Consider the following 15,037-nt stretch of genomic DNA (forward strand, 5'->3'; position numbering starts at 1 on the left):
AATTATTTCACTTTCTTTGTGTGATTATAAATGATATTATATTTTAAAACTTCAATTTCCATGTGTTTATTGTGAGTATACGGAAATATGATTAATTTTTATATTTTGATCTGATGTGCTTGCAACCTTGCTGAACTTGCTTAAGAGTCTAGGAGTATTTTTTATAGATTCCTTGGCATTTTCCATGTAGACATGTCATCTGAAAGTAGGAATAGTTTTTATTTCTTCCTTTCCAATCTGTATGCCTTTTATTTCTTTTTCTTGCTTTATTGACTAAGGTGGTGAAAATGGACATCACTGTCCATTTTGTATGATGTGAGCAGTAGGTTTTATCAAATATTTATCAAATTGAGAAAGATCCCCTTTATTCCTGGTTTGCTGAGAGTTGTTTTTTTTTTTAATCATGAATGGATGTTGTATTTGGTTAAATACATTTTGAGTTCATTGATATCATACTAATTTTTCTTTGTTAACCTGTTGATGTATTGGATGACATTGATTTTCAAATATTGAACCAGCTTTACATACCCAGAATAACTCCCACTTGATTGTGGTGTATAGTTCTTTTTATACATTTCTGTATTTAATTTGTTAATACTTTCTTGAGGATTTTTATATCTCTGTTCATGAGAGATATTGGTCTGTAGTTTTCTGGTTTTGTACTCTTTGTCTGGTTTTAGAGTCAGAGTAATACTGGCCACATAAAATGAGCTGGGAAGTGTTCCTCCTCTCCTATTTTTCTGAAAGAGACAGTGTAAAAAATTCCTCTTAGTACTTCTTTAAGTGTTTGATAGAATTCTCCAGTGAAACAATCTGGGTGGGCCTGGAAATTTCTCTTTTTTAATTACAGACTCAATTTCTTTAATAGTTATAGGACTATTCAGGTGGGCTATTTTATCTTGGTTGAGTTTTGGTAGTTTGTGGTTTTCAGGGGATTCATCTGTTCTCAGTTGGCAAACTTATTAGTGTGAAGTTGTTTAAGGTATTCCCTTATATCTTTTTAATGACTGCAGGATATGTATTAATATCACCTGTTTCATTTCTTATATTAATTTGTGTTTTCCTTTTTTTAATCTTTGTCAGTCTTCCTAGGGATTTATCAATTTTATTGATCTTGTTAATCCTAGTGAAGGTTTTAATTTCATTGGTTTCTCCTCTTTACTTCCTCCTACTAGCTTTGGATTTATTTTGCTCTTTTTTTTTTTTTTGGAGGGGGGGTTAGGGTAGAAACTTAGAGTATTGATTTAAGACCTTTCTTATTTTCTAACATAAGCATTTAAAGCTATTAATTTCTCTGTCAGCGCTGCTTTACTATGTCTCAAAATTTTTGATATGTTGTATTTTTATTTTCATTGTTTAAGTTTTTATACCTTTGATACTGCCTCTTTAACCCATGGAAAAGATTTACACACTTGGAGATTTTCCTGTTCTTTCTGTTATTGATATCTAGTTTGATTCCATAATGGACACAGAATGTGCTCTATGATTTTTACTTGCTTTAGACTTAAATTGTTCTTCTTTCTCTCACTTCCTGGGGGAAGCTTACATTATTGATATTAGAGCTTTCTTCTTTTCTAATATTTGTATTTGTGCTGTAAATTTCCCTTTTATACTGCTTTTGCCTCATCCCAGAATTTTTTGATCAGTTATATTTCATTTTCATTCAGTTCAAAATATTTTAATTTCTCTGGAGCTTGAAAAGAATGTGTGTTTTTCTGTTGTTGGATAGAGTATCTATAAAGGTCAATTAGGTCCAGTTGATTAATGATGTTGAGTTCAACTATATTGTTTCTGATTTTCTGCTTTCTGGGTCTTTCAATTGCTTAAAGAGGGGTGTCGAAGTCTCCAACTCTAACAGCAAGTTTGTCTGTTTCTTCTTGGAGTTCTGTCAGTTTTTGCCTCATGTGTTTTGATGCTCTGTTATTAGCTTCATACACTTTTCACATTGTTATGTCTTCTTGGAGAATTGACCCCTTTATTATGTAATGCTCCTCTTTATTTCTGATAGTTTTCCCTGTCCTGAAGTCTGCTTTATCTGTAACAAAATAGCTATTCCATCTTTCTTTTGATTAGTGTTAACATTATATATCTTTCACCATCCCTTTACTTTCAACCAGTCTGCATTTTTATGTTTAAAGGGAGTTTCTTGTACACAACATTTAATTGGGTATTGTTTTTCCATCCACTCAGTCTCTGTCTTTTCATTGGTATGTTTAGACCATTCACATTTAAAGTGATTACTGATTTAGTTGGATTAATAGCTACTGTGTTTGTAACTGTTTTCTATTTTTTGTATTTGTTCTTTCTTTTCCTACTTCTTTTTGCCTTTTTTGATTTTATTGAGCATTTTATGTGATTCTGTTTTCTCTCCTCTCATAGCATATCAATCATACTTCTTTTCTAAAAATTTGTAGTAGTTTCCTTAGAGTTTACAATATACATTTTAAACAATCTAACTCCACCTTCAAACGATACACTATACTGCTCCACTTGTAGTACAGGTACTTTGTGACAGAATAATCCTAATTCCTTCCTGGCAAACTTCATGACATTGCTGTCATTCATTTCACTATTCATCTGTTGTAATCATGCAGTACATTGTTACCCTTATTACGTGAAACAAGTTAATTTTTAGATCGATTGAAAATTATAAAAATAAAAGATTTTATTTAACTTTATTCCTTCTCCAACAACCTTCCTATTTATTTATTTATTCATTTTATTCTGAAGAATGTTTTTATTTTTAAAATTTTTATTGACGTATAGTTGATTTACAATATTACGTTAATTTCAGGTGTACAACAGTGATTCAATATTTTTATAGATTATACTCCTTTTAAAGTTATTATAAATACTGGCTATATTCCCTGTACTGTACAATATATCCTTATAGCTTATTTATTTTATACATAGTAGTTTATGCCTCTTAATCCCCTATGTCTATCTTACCCCTCCCCCTTTCCCTCTCACTGGTAATAACTAGTTTGATCTCTATATTTATGAATCTGTTTCTGTTTTGTTATATATATTCTTTGTTTTATTCTTTAGATTCCACATATAAGCGATAACACACAGTATTTGTCTTTCTCTGTCTGACTAATTTCACTTAACATAATACTCTCCAGGTCCAACCATGTTGCTGCAAATGGCAGAATTTCATTATTTTTTATGGCTGAATTATATTCCATTCTGTATCTTAGCTATTGTAAATAATGCTGCTATGAACATTGGAGTGTATGTATCTTTTCTTGTTTTCCTTGGTTGTATACCCAGGAGTGGAATTGCTGGATCATATGGTAGATCTATTTTTAGTTTTTTGAGGCACCTCCATACTGTTTTCCATAGTGGCTGCACCAATTTACATTCCCACCAGAAGTGTGCTAGGGTTCCCTTTTCTCCACATCCTTGCCAACATTTGTTATTTGTAGACGTTTTGATGATAGCCGTTCTGACAGATGTGAGGTGCTATCTCATTTTGGTTTTGATTTGCATTTCTCTGATGATTAGCAATGTTGAACATCTTTTCATGTGCCTGTTAACCATCTGTATATCTTCTTTTGAAAACTGCCCATTCATGTTTTCTGCCCATTTTTTAATCAGGTTGTTTGGTTTTTGTTTTTGTTGTTTGTTTATTTTTGATAATGAGTTGTATGAGCTGTTTATATATTTCGGGTATTAACCCCTTATTGGTCATATCATTTGCAAATATTTTCTCCAATTCAGTAGGTTGTCTTTTCATTATGTTGATAGTTTCATTTGCTGTGCAAAAGCTTTTAAGTTTAAGTAAGTCCTATATGTTTATTTTTGCTTTTGTTTCCTTTGCCTTAGGAGACAGATCCCCAAAAAATGTTGCTACAATTTATGTCAAAAGTGTTCTGCCTATGTTTTCTTCTAGGAGTTTTATGGTTTCCAGTCTTAAATTTAGGTCTTTAATCCATTTTGAGTTTATTTCTGTATATGGGGTGAGGAAATGTTCTAATCTCATTCCTTTACATGTAGCTGTCAGTTTTTCCAGCACCACTTACTGAAGAGACTGTCTTTTCTCCATTGCATACTCTTGCCTCCTTTGTCGTAGATTAATTGACCATAAGTGCATGGGTTTATATCTGGGCTTTCTATTCTGTTCCATTGATGTATGTGTCTGTTTTCGTGCCAATACCATACTGTTTTGATGACTAGCTTTGTAGTATAGTTTGAAGTCAGGAAGCATCCAGCTTTGTTCTTTTTTCTCAAGATTGTTTTGGCAGTTCAGGGTCTTTTGTGGTCATACTGAGTGAAGTAAGTCAGACAGAGAAAGACAAATATATTTCACTTATATGTGGAATCTAAAAAAAGGGCACAAATGAACTTATTTACAAAACAGAAGTAGAGTCACAGATGTAGAAAACAAACTTATGGTTACCAGGGGGTAAGGGGGGGAGGGATAAATTGGGAGATTGGAATTGACATATACACCCTACTATATATAAAACAGATAACTAGTAAGGACCTACTGTATAAATGTGAATGGATTCAGTTCCTCAAAAGAGATTCTTATGTCTTAAGTTGTGTTAAGGCAGAGAGAGAGAAGGTGAAAGCAAGAGAGGAAAGAATACCTTAAGACAAAATTACTTAAACTTTTGAAGACAAAAAGCTAAATTACACCAAAACAAGACAAACAAACAAAGTGGGAACAGCAGTATTATTATTGAACAAACTAAAATTCAAGTTGAAAAGTATTAAATGAAAAAAATAGATTAAAAAAATAAATTTTAGGATTATTTGCTCTAGTTCTGTGAAAAATGTTCTGGGTATTTTGATAAGGATAACATTAAATCTGTAGATTGCCTTGGGTAGTATGGACATTTTAACAGTATTAATTCTTCCAATCCATGAAAAGAGGGTATCTTTTATTTGTATCATCTTCAATTTCCTTCATCAGTGTCTTGTAGTTTTCAGAGTATAAGTCTTTCACCCTCTTGGTTAAATTTATTTCTAGGCATTTTATTCTTTTTGATGCAATTGTAGAAGAGATTGTTTTCTTGAATTCTCTTTCTGATAGTTCATTATTAGTATCGATAAGCAACATATTTCTGTATATTAATCTTGTATCCTGCAACTTTACTGAATTCATTTATTAGTTCTAATAATTTTTTTGTGTGTGTGGAGATTTTAGAGTTTTCTATATATGGTATCATGTCATCCCTAGTTTTATTTAGATCTGAATTTTTTACCTGTACCCTTTTCCTCTCCCTGAAGAACTCCTTTCAACCTTTCGTGCAGGACAAGTTCGCTGGCAATGAATTCCCTCAGTTCTCAGTTTGTTTGAAAAAGTCTTTATACTCCTTTACTTTTGTAGGATAATTTCACTGGATATAAAATTCTAGGTTAGTGATTTTTTTTTCTTTGAGCACACTAAATATTTCACTTCACTCTCTTCTTGCTTGCATGGTTCTTATAAGAAGTCTACTGTGTCTTATACTTGTTCCTCTATAGGTAACATTTTTTTTCTCCTCTGACTTTTTTCTAAGATTTTCTTTTTCTTTGGTTTTCTCCAGTTTGAATATGATATTTCTTTTTTTTTTTTAATTGAAGTATAGGTGACTTACAATGTTGCTATACAGAAAGTGATTTTCAGTTTTATATATATATATATGTGTGTGTGTGTGTGTATATATATATATATATATATATATATGTATATATATATTCTTTTCTATATTATTTTCCATTATGGTTTTCACAGGATTATGAATATAGCTCCCTGTGCTATGCAGTAGGACCTTGTTGTTTGTCCATTCTATATTTACTAGTTTGCATCTGCTAACTCCAAACTCCCAATCCATCCCTCTTCCACTCTCCTCCCCTTTGGCAGCCACATATCTGTTCTCTATGTCTGTGAGTCTGTTCTGTTTCATAGATATGTTCATTTGTGTCATATTTTAGATTCCACATATAAGTGATAGAATATAATATTTCTTATGTGTAGTGTTTTTGTTTTTGATTTTTATCCTGCTTGGTGTTGTTAAGTTTCTGGATCTGTCATTAATTTTGTAAAGTCCTTAACCATTATTACTTCAAATATTTCTTCTCTTTTCTCTCCTTTTCTTTCTAGTATTCTAATTATGCATATCTTGCACCTTTAGAAATTGTCCCACAGATAGTGGATTTTCTGTTCTTTTTTTTTTTAATTCCCTGTGATAATTCTAACATCTCTGTCATATCTGAGTCTGGTTCTGAGGTTTTCTTTGTCTCTTCAGCATGTGCTTTTTCTTGCCTTTTGGCATCTCTTGTAATTTTTTGTTGAAAGACAGACGTATTGGGTAATAAGAACTGAGCTAAATAGGCATTTAGTGTGAGGTTTTATTTTAATCTGGCTAGGAGCTGAGCTCTGTTTATGTTTGCTGTAGTAGGTACTAGAGGCTTCAGATTGAAATTCAGACTCCTTTAGTGTCCTTTTATGATTCTCCTTGCTTAACTTTGGGCTTCCCTGTATACTCCTCAGAGAGCCTGCATCTTGCAGCTGTATTTGTTTTTGTTTTTAAATGCAAAATTTTAATGGGAATGCATTTCTCTCATAACATTCTTCATTCTCTCCTATTTTCTCATGACTTTTCTTCTGTACTCCTATATAGTTTAAAAACTAGATCCTTACCTCAATATTCTGTCAAGCCCAGGCTGCACTGTTGGTAAATGAGCTTTAGGAGCATGATGAGCCCCCTTCCCCCAGCACCCTCAGGACTGCCCACTGCACCCCCTGCAGGCCCCTGGGTGGGCCCAGTAAGATGAACCCAAGGTTTAATAGTGCTGGGATTTTATTTATTTTGCTTTATTTTTTACTTTTATTAATTTATTTATTTTAAAATTTTATTTTAGAGTATGGTTGATTTACAATGTTGTGTTAATTTCAGGTGTACAGCAGAGTGATTCATTTATACATATACGTATTTCCATTCTTTTTCAGATTCTTTTCCCATATAGGTTATTACAGAATATTGAGTAGAGTTTCTTGTGCTATATAGTAGATCCTTGTTGATTATCTATTTTATATACAGTAGTGTGTATTTGTTAATCCCAAATTCCTAATTTATCCCTCCCCACCACGTTTCCCTTTTGGTAACCATAAGTTTGTTTTCAATGTCTGTGAGTCTGTTTCTGTTTTGTAAACAAGTTCATTTGTATCATTTCTTTTAGATTCCACATATAAGTGATGTCATATGATATTTGTCTTTCTCTGTCTGACTTACTTCACTTAGTATGATAATCTCTAAGTCCATCCATATTGCTGCAAATGGCATTATTTCATTCTTTTTTTATGGCTGAGTAATATTCCATTGTATATATGTACTACATCTTCTTTATCCATTCCTCTGTTGATGGACATTTAGGTTGCTTCCATATCTTGGCTATTGTAAACAGTGCTGCAATGAACATTGGGGTGCATGTATCTTTTCGAACTACGGTTTTCTACAGATGTATGCCCAGGAGTGGGATTGCTGGATCATATGGTAGTTCTATTTTTAGTTTTTTAAGGAACCTCCATGCTGTTCTCCATAGTGGTTGCACCAATTTACATTCTCACCAACAGTGTAGGAAGGTTCCATTTTCTCCACACCCTCTCCAGCATTTATTGTGTGTAGACATTTTGATGATGGCTCTTCTGACTGGTGTGAGGTGATACCTCATTGTATCTTTTGTATTGTATCTTTTGATACAATTTGATACCTCATTGTATCTTTTGAGCATCTTTTCATGTGCTTTTTGGCCATCTGTTTGTCTTCTTTGGAGAAATGTTTATTTAGATCTTCTGCCCATTTTTGATTGGGTTATTTGTTTTTTGATATAGAGCTGCATGAGCTGTTTGTATATTTTGGAGATTAATCCCTTGTCAGTTGCTTTGTTTGCAGATATTTTCTCCCATTCTATGGGTTGTCTTTTCATTTTGTTTATGGTTTCCTTTGCTGTGCGAAAGCTTTTAAGTTTAATTAGGTCCCATTTGTTTATTTTTATTTTCATTACTCTTAGGAGGTGGATGCAAAAAATACTGATGTGATTTATGTCAAAGAGTGTTCTGCCTATGTTTTCTTCTAAGAGTTTTATAGTATCTGGCCTTACATTTAGGTCTTTAATCCATTTTGAGTTTATTTTTGTGTAGGGTGTTAGAGAATGTTCTAATTTCTTTCTTTTTTTTTTTTTTACATGTAGCTGTTTAGTTTTCCCAGCACCACTTATTGAAGAGACTGTCTTTTCTCCATTGTATATTCTTGCCTCCTTTGTCATAGATTAATTGACTATAGGTGCGTGAGTTTATTTCTGGGTTTTCTGTCCTGTTCTGTTGATCTATATTTCTGTTTTTGTGCCAGTACCATACTGTTTTGATGACTATAGCTTTGTATTATAATCTGAAGTCAGGGAGCCTGATTCCTTGAGCTCCATTTTTCTTTCTCAGGATTCCTTTGGCTATTCGGGGTCTTTTGTGTTTCCATACAAATTTAAAAATTTTTTGTTCTAGTTCTGTGAAAAATGTCATTGGTAATTTGATTGGAATTGCATTGAATCTGTAAATTGCCTTGGATAGAATTGTCATTTTGACAATATTGATTCTTCCAATCCAAGAACATGGTATATCTTTCCATCTATTTGTGTCATCTTCAATTTCTTTCATCAGTGTCTTACAGTTTTCAGAGTATAGGTCTTTTGCCTCCTTAGGTAGGTTTATTCCTAGGTATTTCATTCTTTTTGATGCAGTGGTAAATGGGATTGTTTCCTTAATTTCTCTTTCTGATCTTTCATTGTTAGTGTATAGGAATGCAAGAGATTTCTGTGTATCAATTTTATCTATAATTCACTGTCCTTATGCTGGAGGCCATTTACTCTGGTGGTAAATGAGGGAGGGAAATGTTCTAAATTTTATGATTATATCATTATTTTAGTGGGCCTGTATTTCTAGGCTGTGACCATCATAAATTTTTCTCATCTTTCATAGTTTGCTTTCCCCTCTTAGGTGGGATGGGCAGGCTAAAGGGGGCTGGGGTGGGAAGAATGCCCTTCCGCACCTGGGATAAGGCTCTGGTAAACTCTTTCTCTGGAGAACAGTCCTTTGTTATGGAGGATGCTCTGGACATGTTACATAATGACTACTCTTTTTCTCTTTCTGAATGAGCGACAAGGGGATCTTTTACGGATTTTCACCATGATAGCCTGTAGGGTTTCTATAGGTAAAACCTAAGAATGTGTGTCACCCTAACATTGCAGCCCCAGGAGTATCTCACTCTCAGGCTTGCCCACACTCAGCCTCCAGCAATTCTAGCATCTTCTGTCCAGGTAAGCAAGTCTCAGCTGTGACTCTGGAGTTACCTGTCTCACCAGATTTTGAGGTTGCAGTTTGCCCTATGACCTCAGTTCTCTGGTGAGTGGAGAAAAGTTGTTGATTTTCAATTTGTTCAGCTTGTTCTTGTTGTAAGTACAGGAGTGAGGACTTCTAGGCTCTTCATGTCAGAGATGAAACCAGATGTGTTCTCTGTATATAATTTCAATTCTTTCAAATTTGTGAGGTTTGTTCTTTAGCACAGAATATAGTCTATCCTGGTGAATATTCCATGGGCTTTTAGAAAAAAAAAAAGTGTACTTTGTTGCTGTTGGGTGGAGTGTTTTGTATATGTCAATTAGATATCTTTGGTTCATTGAGTTGTTCAGTTCTTCTACACCTGTGCTGATTTTCTGTCTGGTAGTTCTGTCAGTTGCTAAGAGTAAAGAAGTTGAAGTTCCCACTCTAATTGTGAGTTTATCTATTTCTCCTTTTAGTGCTATTATTTTTTAACAGCTTTATTGAGAGAATTTACATATCATACAATTCACCCATTTAAAGTATACAAATCAGCAGTTTTTACTGTAGTCACAGATACGTGCAACTAATACCACAGACAATTTTAGAATGTTTTTCTCACCCTAAGAGAAACCTTGTACCCTTTATCTATCACCTCTTTCTTTCCCCATACCTAGCCCTAAGCAACTAGTTATTTACTTTCTATAGAAACTGATGGATTTCTCTGTCCTAATCCTTTGGATAGGGATAACAGGCTTTTCTTGGAGTTTTTTGGGGGGGGTTGTTTTTTTTGTTGTGTTTTGTTTTGTTTTTTTGACTCTGCCTGTTGGTGGTTCTGGGTTGGAAGCTCCTACAGCATTCTATCTGGAGTATATGGGAGGCAATAAGGAAGCCTAGGGAGTTTACCATTGCTGTGTTGCTTCTCAAGTCCCAGGGTCATAGTCTGTCTATCTTCATTCTGTCTTTCAGAGTCTTCCAATGCTTGTTTGTTGTATTATGACCAGGGTGTTTTAGTTGTAAGAGAAAGGACCTTGGAAGATTGGTGCTCCCAAAATGTATTTTGCCTCCAGAATCCAAAGGGACCCACAAGTGTGTATCTGTTTCTTCATAGTGGGCAGTTCTGGATGTAACTCTTCTTTTCTGTTTGACACTTTACCAATGTAGCAGACACCTGAGCTTTTGCAGGCTTTCTCTCTCACCTCTAGTTAGGCATGTGTCATATTAAGTATCAGGTGTGCTTGCTACTTCCAGTTTGATTTCTCCTCACCAATACATATATTAATGTCTTAGTGAAGGGACTGTCTTCCTGACCCTTCCAGAGGTTTCCAGGTGGTGGCTGAGCATGTTAGGCCGCATTGGATCCACTTCAACATTCCCATTTCTCTAAAGCCTTTGATCTCCTCCCTCTAGACTGTGCAATGGAAGTTCTAACATCTCTGTCTCATTGACTGTAGGCCTCTACTGAATCAAGACTTCTATTAACCATTATAGGTACTCAAACTAACACATTAAATGCTGAGGCCTCGTGAAGCACCCTTCTTGGCCTGATCCAACCTTAGACTTATTCTCACTGGCTAATGTATTATACTTAGACTCCATTTCCATGCTTACTCTCCAGATTTCTGCAAATAAAATTTGCAAGATTCTACAACTCCTTCATGTACATAATCTCTCCCAGGAGCAGCCCTTGCAATTAACTCTCTGAATCATGCTGGGATTTTGCTCTCTCTATGGCCCTAGAGGCAGTGAGTATTGTTCCTGCCTGAAGAAGATAGGAATTTCCTTTTTAGGTAACCACACCAGATGAAGTCAGTGAAATCTTTTTATTCAAGTGAATGCTTGTTTTCTTAGATGGTAAGAAGGGCTGTTTCTGATGTGAAGAAATGTTTAGAGATATTAGAGGTTTAAGGTCCTTAGCTTTGTGTCTACACAAAGGTTTCCATCTCAAGTCTTAAGTCCTCACCCCTTCCCAACCAGAACCTTTACCTTAGCATAAGAGACTTAGCATAAATATACTTTTACCTGGCATGTGATTCTGCAGCCTGTACATTCAGGCCTGAGGCATGTCCCTCCCACAGCTTCATAAAATAAGAATTCCTTTAAGGCCACCATAGAAACTTTCTGATTCTCTACCTATGCCTTGAGTTGAGAGTTCAAGAAGGCACTAAGCTTATCTTTTTTTTTTTTTTTTTTGGAAGGGAGTTGGGATTTGGGGGAATCTCTTAAAGCAGTCAAAAGAAGCCATCTCCCTCCACAATCTTTGAATTCACCATGATGCCACAGCAATCAAGTGCCACAGCAGTTGATCTCCCAGTGCCTTACCCTCCACTGGCAGTCTTAGTGATAATTTGAGTAATCGTGATACCACAGCTTCGAGTAATCAGTGATGTCCCACTTTTCCCTGGTAATGAGGTCATTCATGCACTCACCAACCCAATCCCAGAATCCCACTTTGATGGACTGTTTCCTTAGGCTACTCCCTACTAAATCAATCAGGGTACTGGCCGGAAAACACAAATAAGCTGGGATTTTGAAGAGAAATTAATGGAGAAAGACTATTTACAGAAGTTCAGGCAGGGTTCAGAGCACCCACAGGATGATAAAGTACCTGGGAACTTACAGCAGTAGGAAGGTTTACCATTCTTAATCTTTTGGCATGAAGGACAAAGGAAGATCTGGAGGCTGTTGAGACTTAGAGCCAACAGGAGGGGCTGCCCAATAAAAGCTCTGGTCAGAGATATAGAGATGGAGTGGGATAGAAATAGTCAACCTTTCCATAAAAGCAATGAAAAAACTGGCAAAACTTGTCGGAATTGAATTTTTCAGAACTCTGGAAATTAACAAAAGGCTCACAGCAATCCAGAGTGCATTTATTCAAGAAAAGTGACTGAATCTCAGAAAGAACAGAGACCTTTGTGATATTTTAACCCATAGTCCCATCTTCTAGTCTTAACCTTGAAAACCAAGAACCTGCCATCACAGTTAAAACCAGCAGCCGGGCAGCAACTGGAAAGGGGTGGAAGGAAGTTGGAGCATCTTCAAAGGGTGTTTCACTGAAAAACCCTACTTGCAAGCCTGTCTTTATTTCCTCAGTCAGAGATCACCAGCACAAAAAGCCTCTTCTCTGAGGGTATTTGTCAAAAATTGTCAAAACAATTACAGGCAATTGCTTAACTTCACAGATGCCTGAGGCAGTGGGTAACTGTTGGGGCAAACAATAGACTAGCCATAAAGCTGAAAAGGAAAATTGGGGGAGTAAGGTTTCCACAGGGGATTTGAAAAGCACTAACATATTCCTAGGAGTATGTAAGGTCATGTGCATGCAAAGGGATGTGAGCATGCTCAGAAAAGACCCAAGAAGGCCCTGAGCTCTCACCTCTGCTTGCAGGAAGTGAGACTCTGTGCAAGCAGGAAGTGAAGGCTAAGGCAGAGTTGTCAACTGCCTGGTTGAGTGTTGAAAAGTGTGACTGGAGCCTAGTGAGAACTAGAGCCATACAGGAGGGTCCATCCAGGGGAGCTTTATCCTCACATCAGCCAAACCTAGCTGGAACCAGTTGGTAAGGGAATCCTGGATTAGTACAAAAATCTAAGGCAAGAGAACCCATAGAAGTAGGTCTAGCTCTTGCCTTGAGATCTTTGATCATCCAAGATGAAATAATGGCAAAGCTTTTTTTGCAGGATTGTGGTGGCCCAGGGAAAAATAAAGCCCACGGAGAAACAAAATTATCAATGGTTGCCAGAGACTTGGCAGGGGGTTTGGGGGATGGGGGTTGGCTGCAAGTGGACACAAGGAACATTTGGGGATATGAGAAGTATTTTATATCTGATGGTGGTATTAGTTAAATAATTGCATACATTTCAGAACTCATTCAACTGTACACTTAAAATGGGTGAATTTTATTGTATCTTTGTATGTAACTATACCTCTATTAACTAGACTTTTTATAAAAAAGAAGAAAAAGAAAATATTCAACTTTTCTCTCTTCCTGCCCTTTACCCTCCTGCTATGCCTCCCTTGTCCTAATTCAGCCTGAAACCAGCAATCAGGCAGCTTTGGAGGTTGGGTCTGTAGAGGTCACCTTCTTGGATTACAGAGAAAGGCAAAGACTGAGTTGAGGGGTGGAGAAAAGAGAAGACAGTCAGCACAGGGAGTCCTGTGAAAACAACAGTAGATTAATCTCTCCTCACCAGAGGATAGCACTTCTGGTGGGAAAACAAGGCATCCAACAACTGGAGCTGCCCAGACTGGGATCAGAGGGCTCATGACTCGCTGCAGAAAGATGCCAAGCAGGAGTCTGAGATGGGATTCCTCTGCTGTGTGGGAGAAGACCCTCAAACTACATGATTCAGATTCTGAAATTACCTCTATAAGCAATCTGTGGGCATACATTTGTAGGATAAATTCCTTAATATTATGTTTTTTGAGCTCTTCGATATATATGTGTTCTAGCTAAATTGGTGACTTTTTCTATTACATGATTTTTATAATGTATTTCAAATTCTGTCATTGCACTGGTTCTAGTAAGCTGAATTCAGACTGTAACATGGAAAAAGCTTACTGTTCCTTAGCTGCTAACATAGGGATGTTACGTCATCTGAAAACTGCTAATAAAATAAGCACACACATACCTCACCTGATTCCAGTGCTCAGTTTTAAAAGGAATTTACATTTCTGTTGTGTACTCTGTTGACCATACCTAATCCTTTATTTTAACAAAGGAAAAGACTGTCTCTAATGGAAAGAATTCTGAGACTTTCCTTTTGAACTCACAGTGTCCTTCTCCCCCTCTTTCCCCTTCCAGGAGGACAACTGTGAGTTTTGTGGCTTACTGCTGCTCCACCCAGTGTCTGCAGACTTTTGACCTACTGAGTTGATAAACACTCAAGAGCCTCAGGAGTGTTGCCAGCTTGACACTGCAGTTGCCTGCATATCGCACAGTGTGACAGAGGGACAGGAGAGTCCAGCCAGGCCCAACAGGCCCTTCCGTCCTGTCCTGTCACACTTGGAGACTGCAGGACTCTGGAAATGTCATGATCGAGCTTCAGAGCTGAAATGCCTTCACCCTTCCCCCAAGTTGGAATATATCCTTCCCCAAATTAAGAACCCTTTGTCTTCTGTGTTTTTCTTTTATGTCAGCGAGTCTCTTATGCAGACTATTTAGTTTGATGTGCCTCCCCAAATCCAATTTAGAGCAAGTTTAAGCTCCCTGAAGAACTGTAATTTGATAATATAACCAAATTAACTTTTGAACACACATACTTTCAGTGGTATCTGTAATCTTCTCATCTCTCTTTTTTCCCCAGAGAATTATTCCCCAGAGGTTATTCTCCATGTTTTTAACAAATTTCAGTAAACCCTGTGACCTCAATAGTATTGAATAGCAGTGTGTGTGGGGCGGGGGGTGGGGGGGTGCCTGAGTTGGCTTCCAAGTTAGACTCCAGTAGGGGGTTCACGAGGGTCCTAGCACACACCCTCTGGAAAGTTACAACCTTGTTTATAAAGTTTTGCAACATATTAAGAGACTTTTGTGAGGGGTTTTAAAAATAAAACTGCAGATTATAAATGAAATACACACTTATTTTGAAAAACTACAGAAAAATAATTTTTGAATTTATTTCCTGATAAGATTTTTTTATATGAGAAGAGGGACATACGAGGCTTTAAAAGATCTGATCCTTTTCTTTCTAGATTTAAACATTTTCTGGCTACTGAGAAAGGGAGAGAAAAAACAC

General features: G+C 36.2%; 1 protein-coding gene across 3 annotated transcripts in view; it reads left to right on the forward strand.

Moving 5' to 3' along the window:
- Window positions 1–14,561, forward strand: part of LRRC28 (leucine rich repeat containing 28) — a 174,347-nt gene extending 159,786 nt beyond the window's left edge. For all 3 annotated transcript variants that reach the window (XM_061181811.1, XM_061181810.1, XM_061181813.1), the window contains one exon: window positions 14,107–14,561. In XM_061181811.1, coding sequence (XP_061037794.1) covers window positions 14,107–14,179 — 73 coding nt within the window. In that variant the 3' untranslated portion in view covers window positions 14,180–14,561. The remainder of the gene's footprint in view (window positions 1–14,106) is intronic.
- The last annotated feature ends 476 nt before the right edge of the window (window positions 14,562–15,037 follow it).

Source organism: Eubalaena glacialis, chromosome 2 (assembly GCF_028564815.1).
Source record: "Eubalaena glacialis isolate mEubGla1 chromosome 2, mEubGla1.1.hap2.+ XY, whole genome shotgun sequence".
Classification (NCBI taxonomy): domain Eukaryota; kingdom Metazoa; phylum Chordata; class Mammalia; order Artiodactyla; family Balaenidae; genus Eubalaena; species Eubalaena glacialis.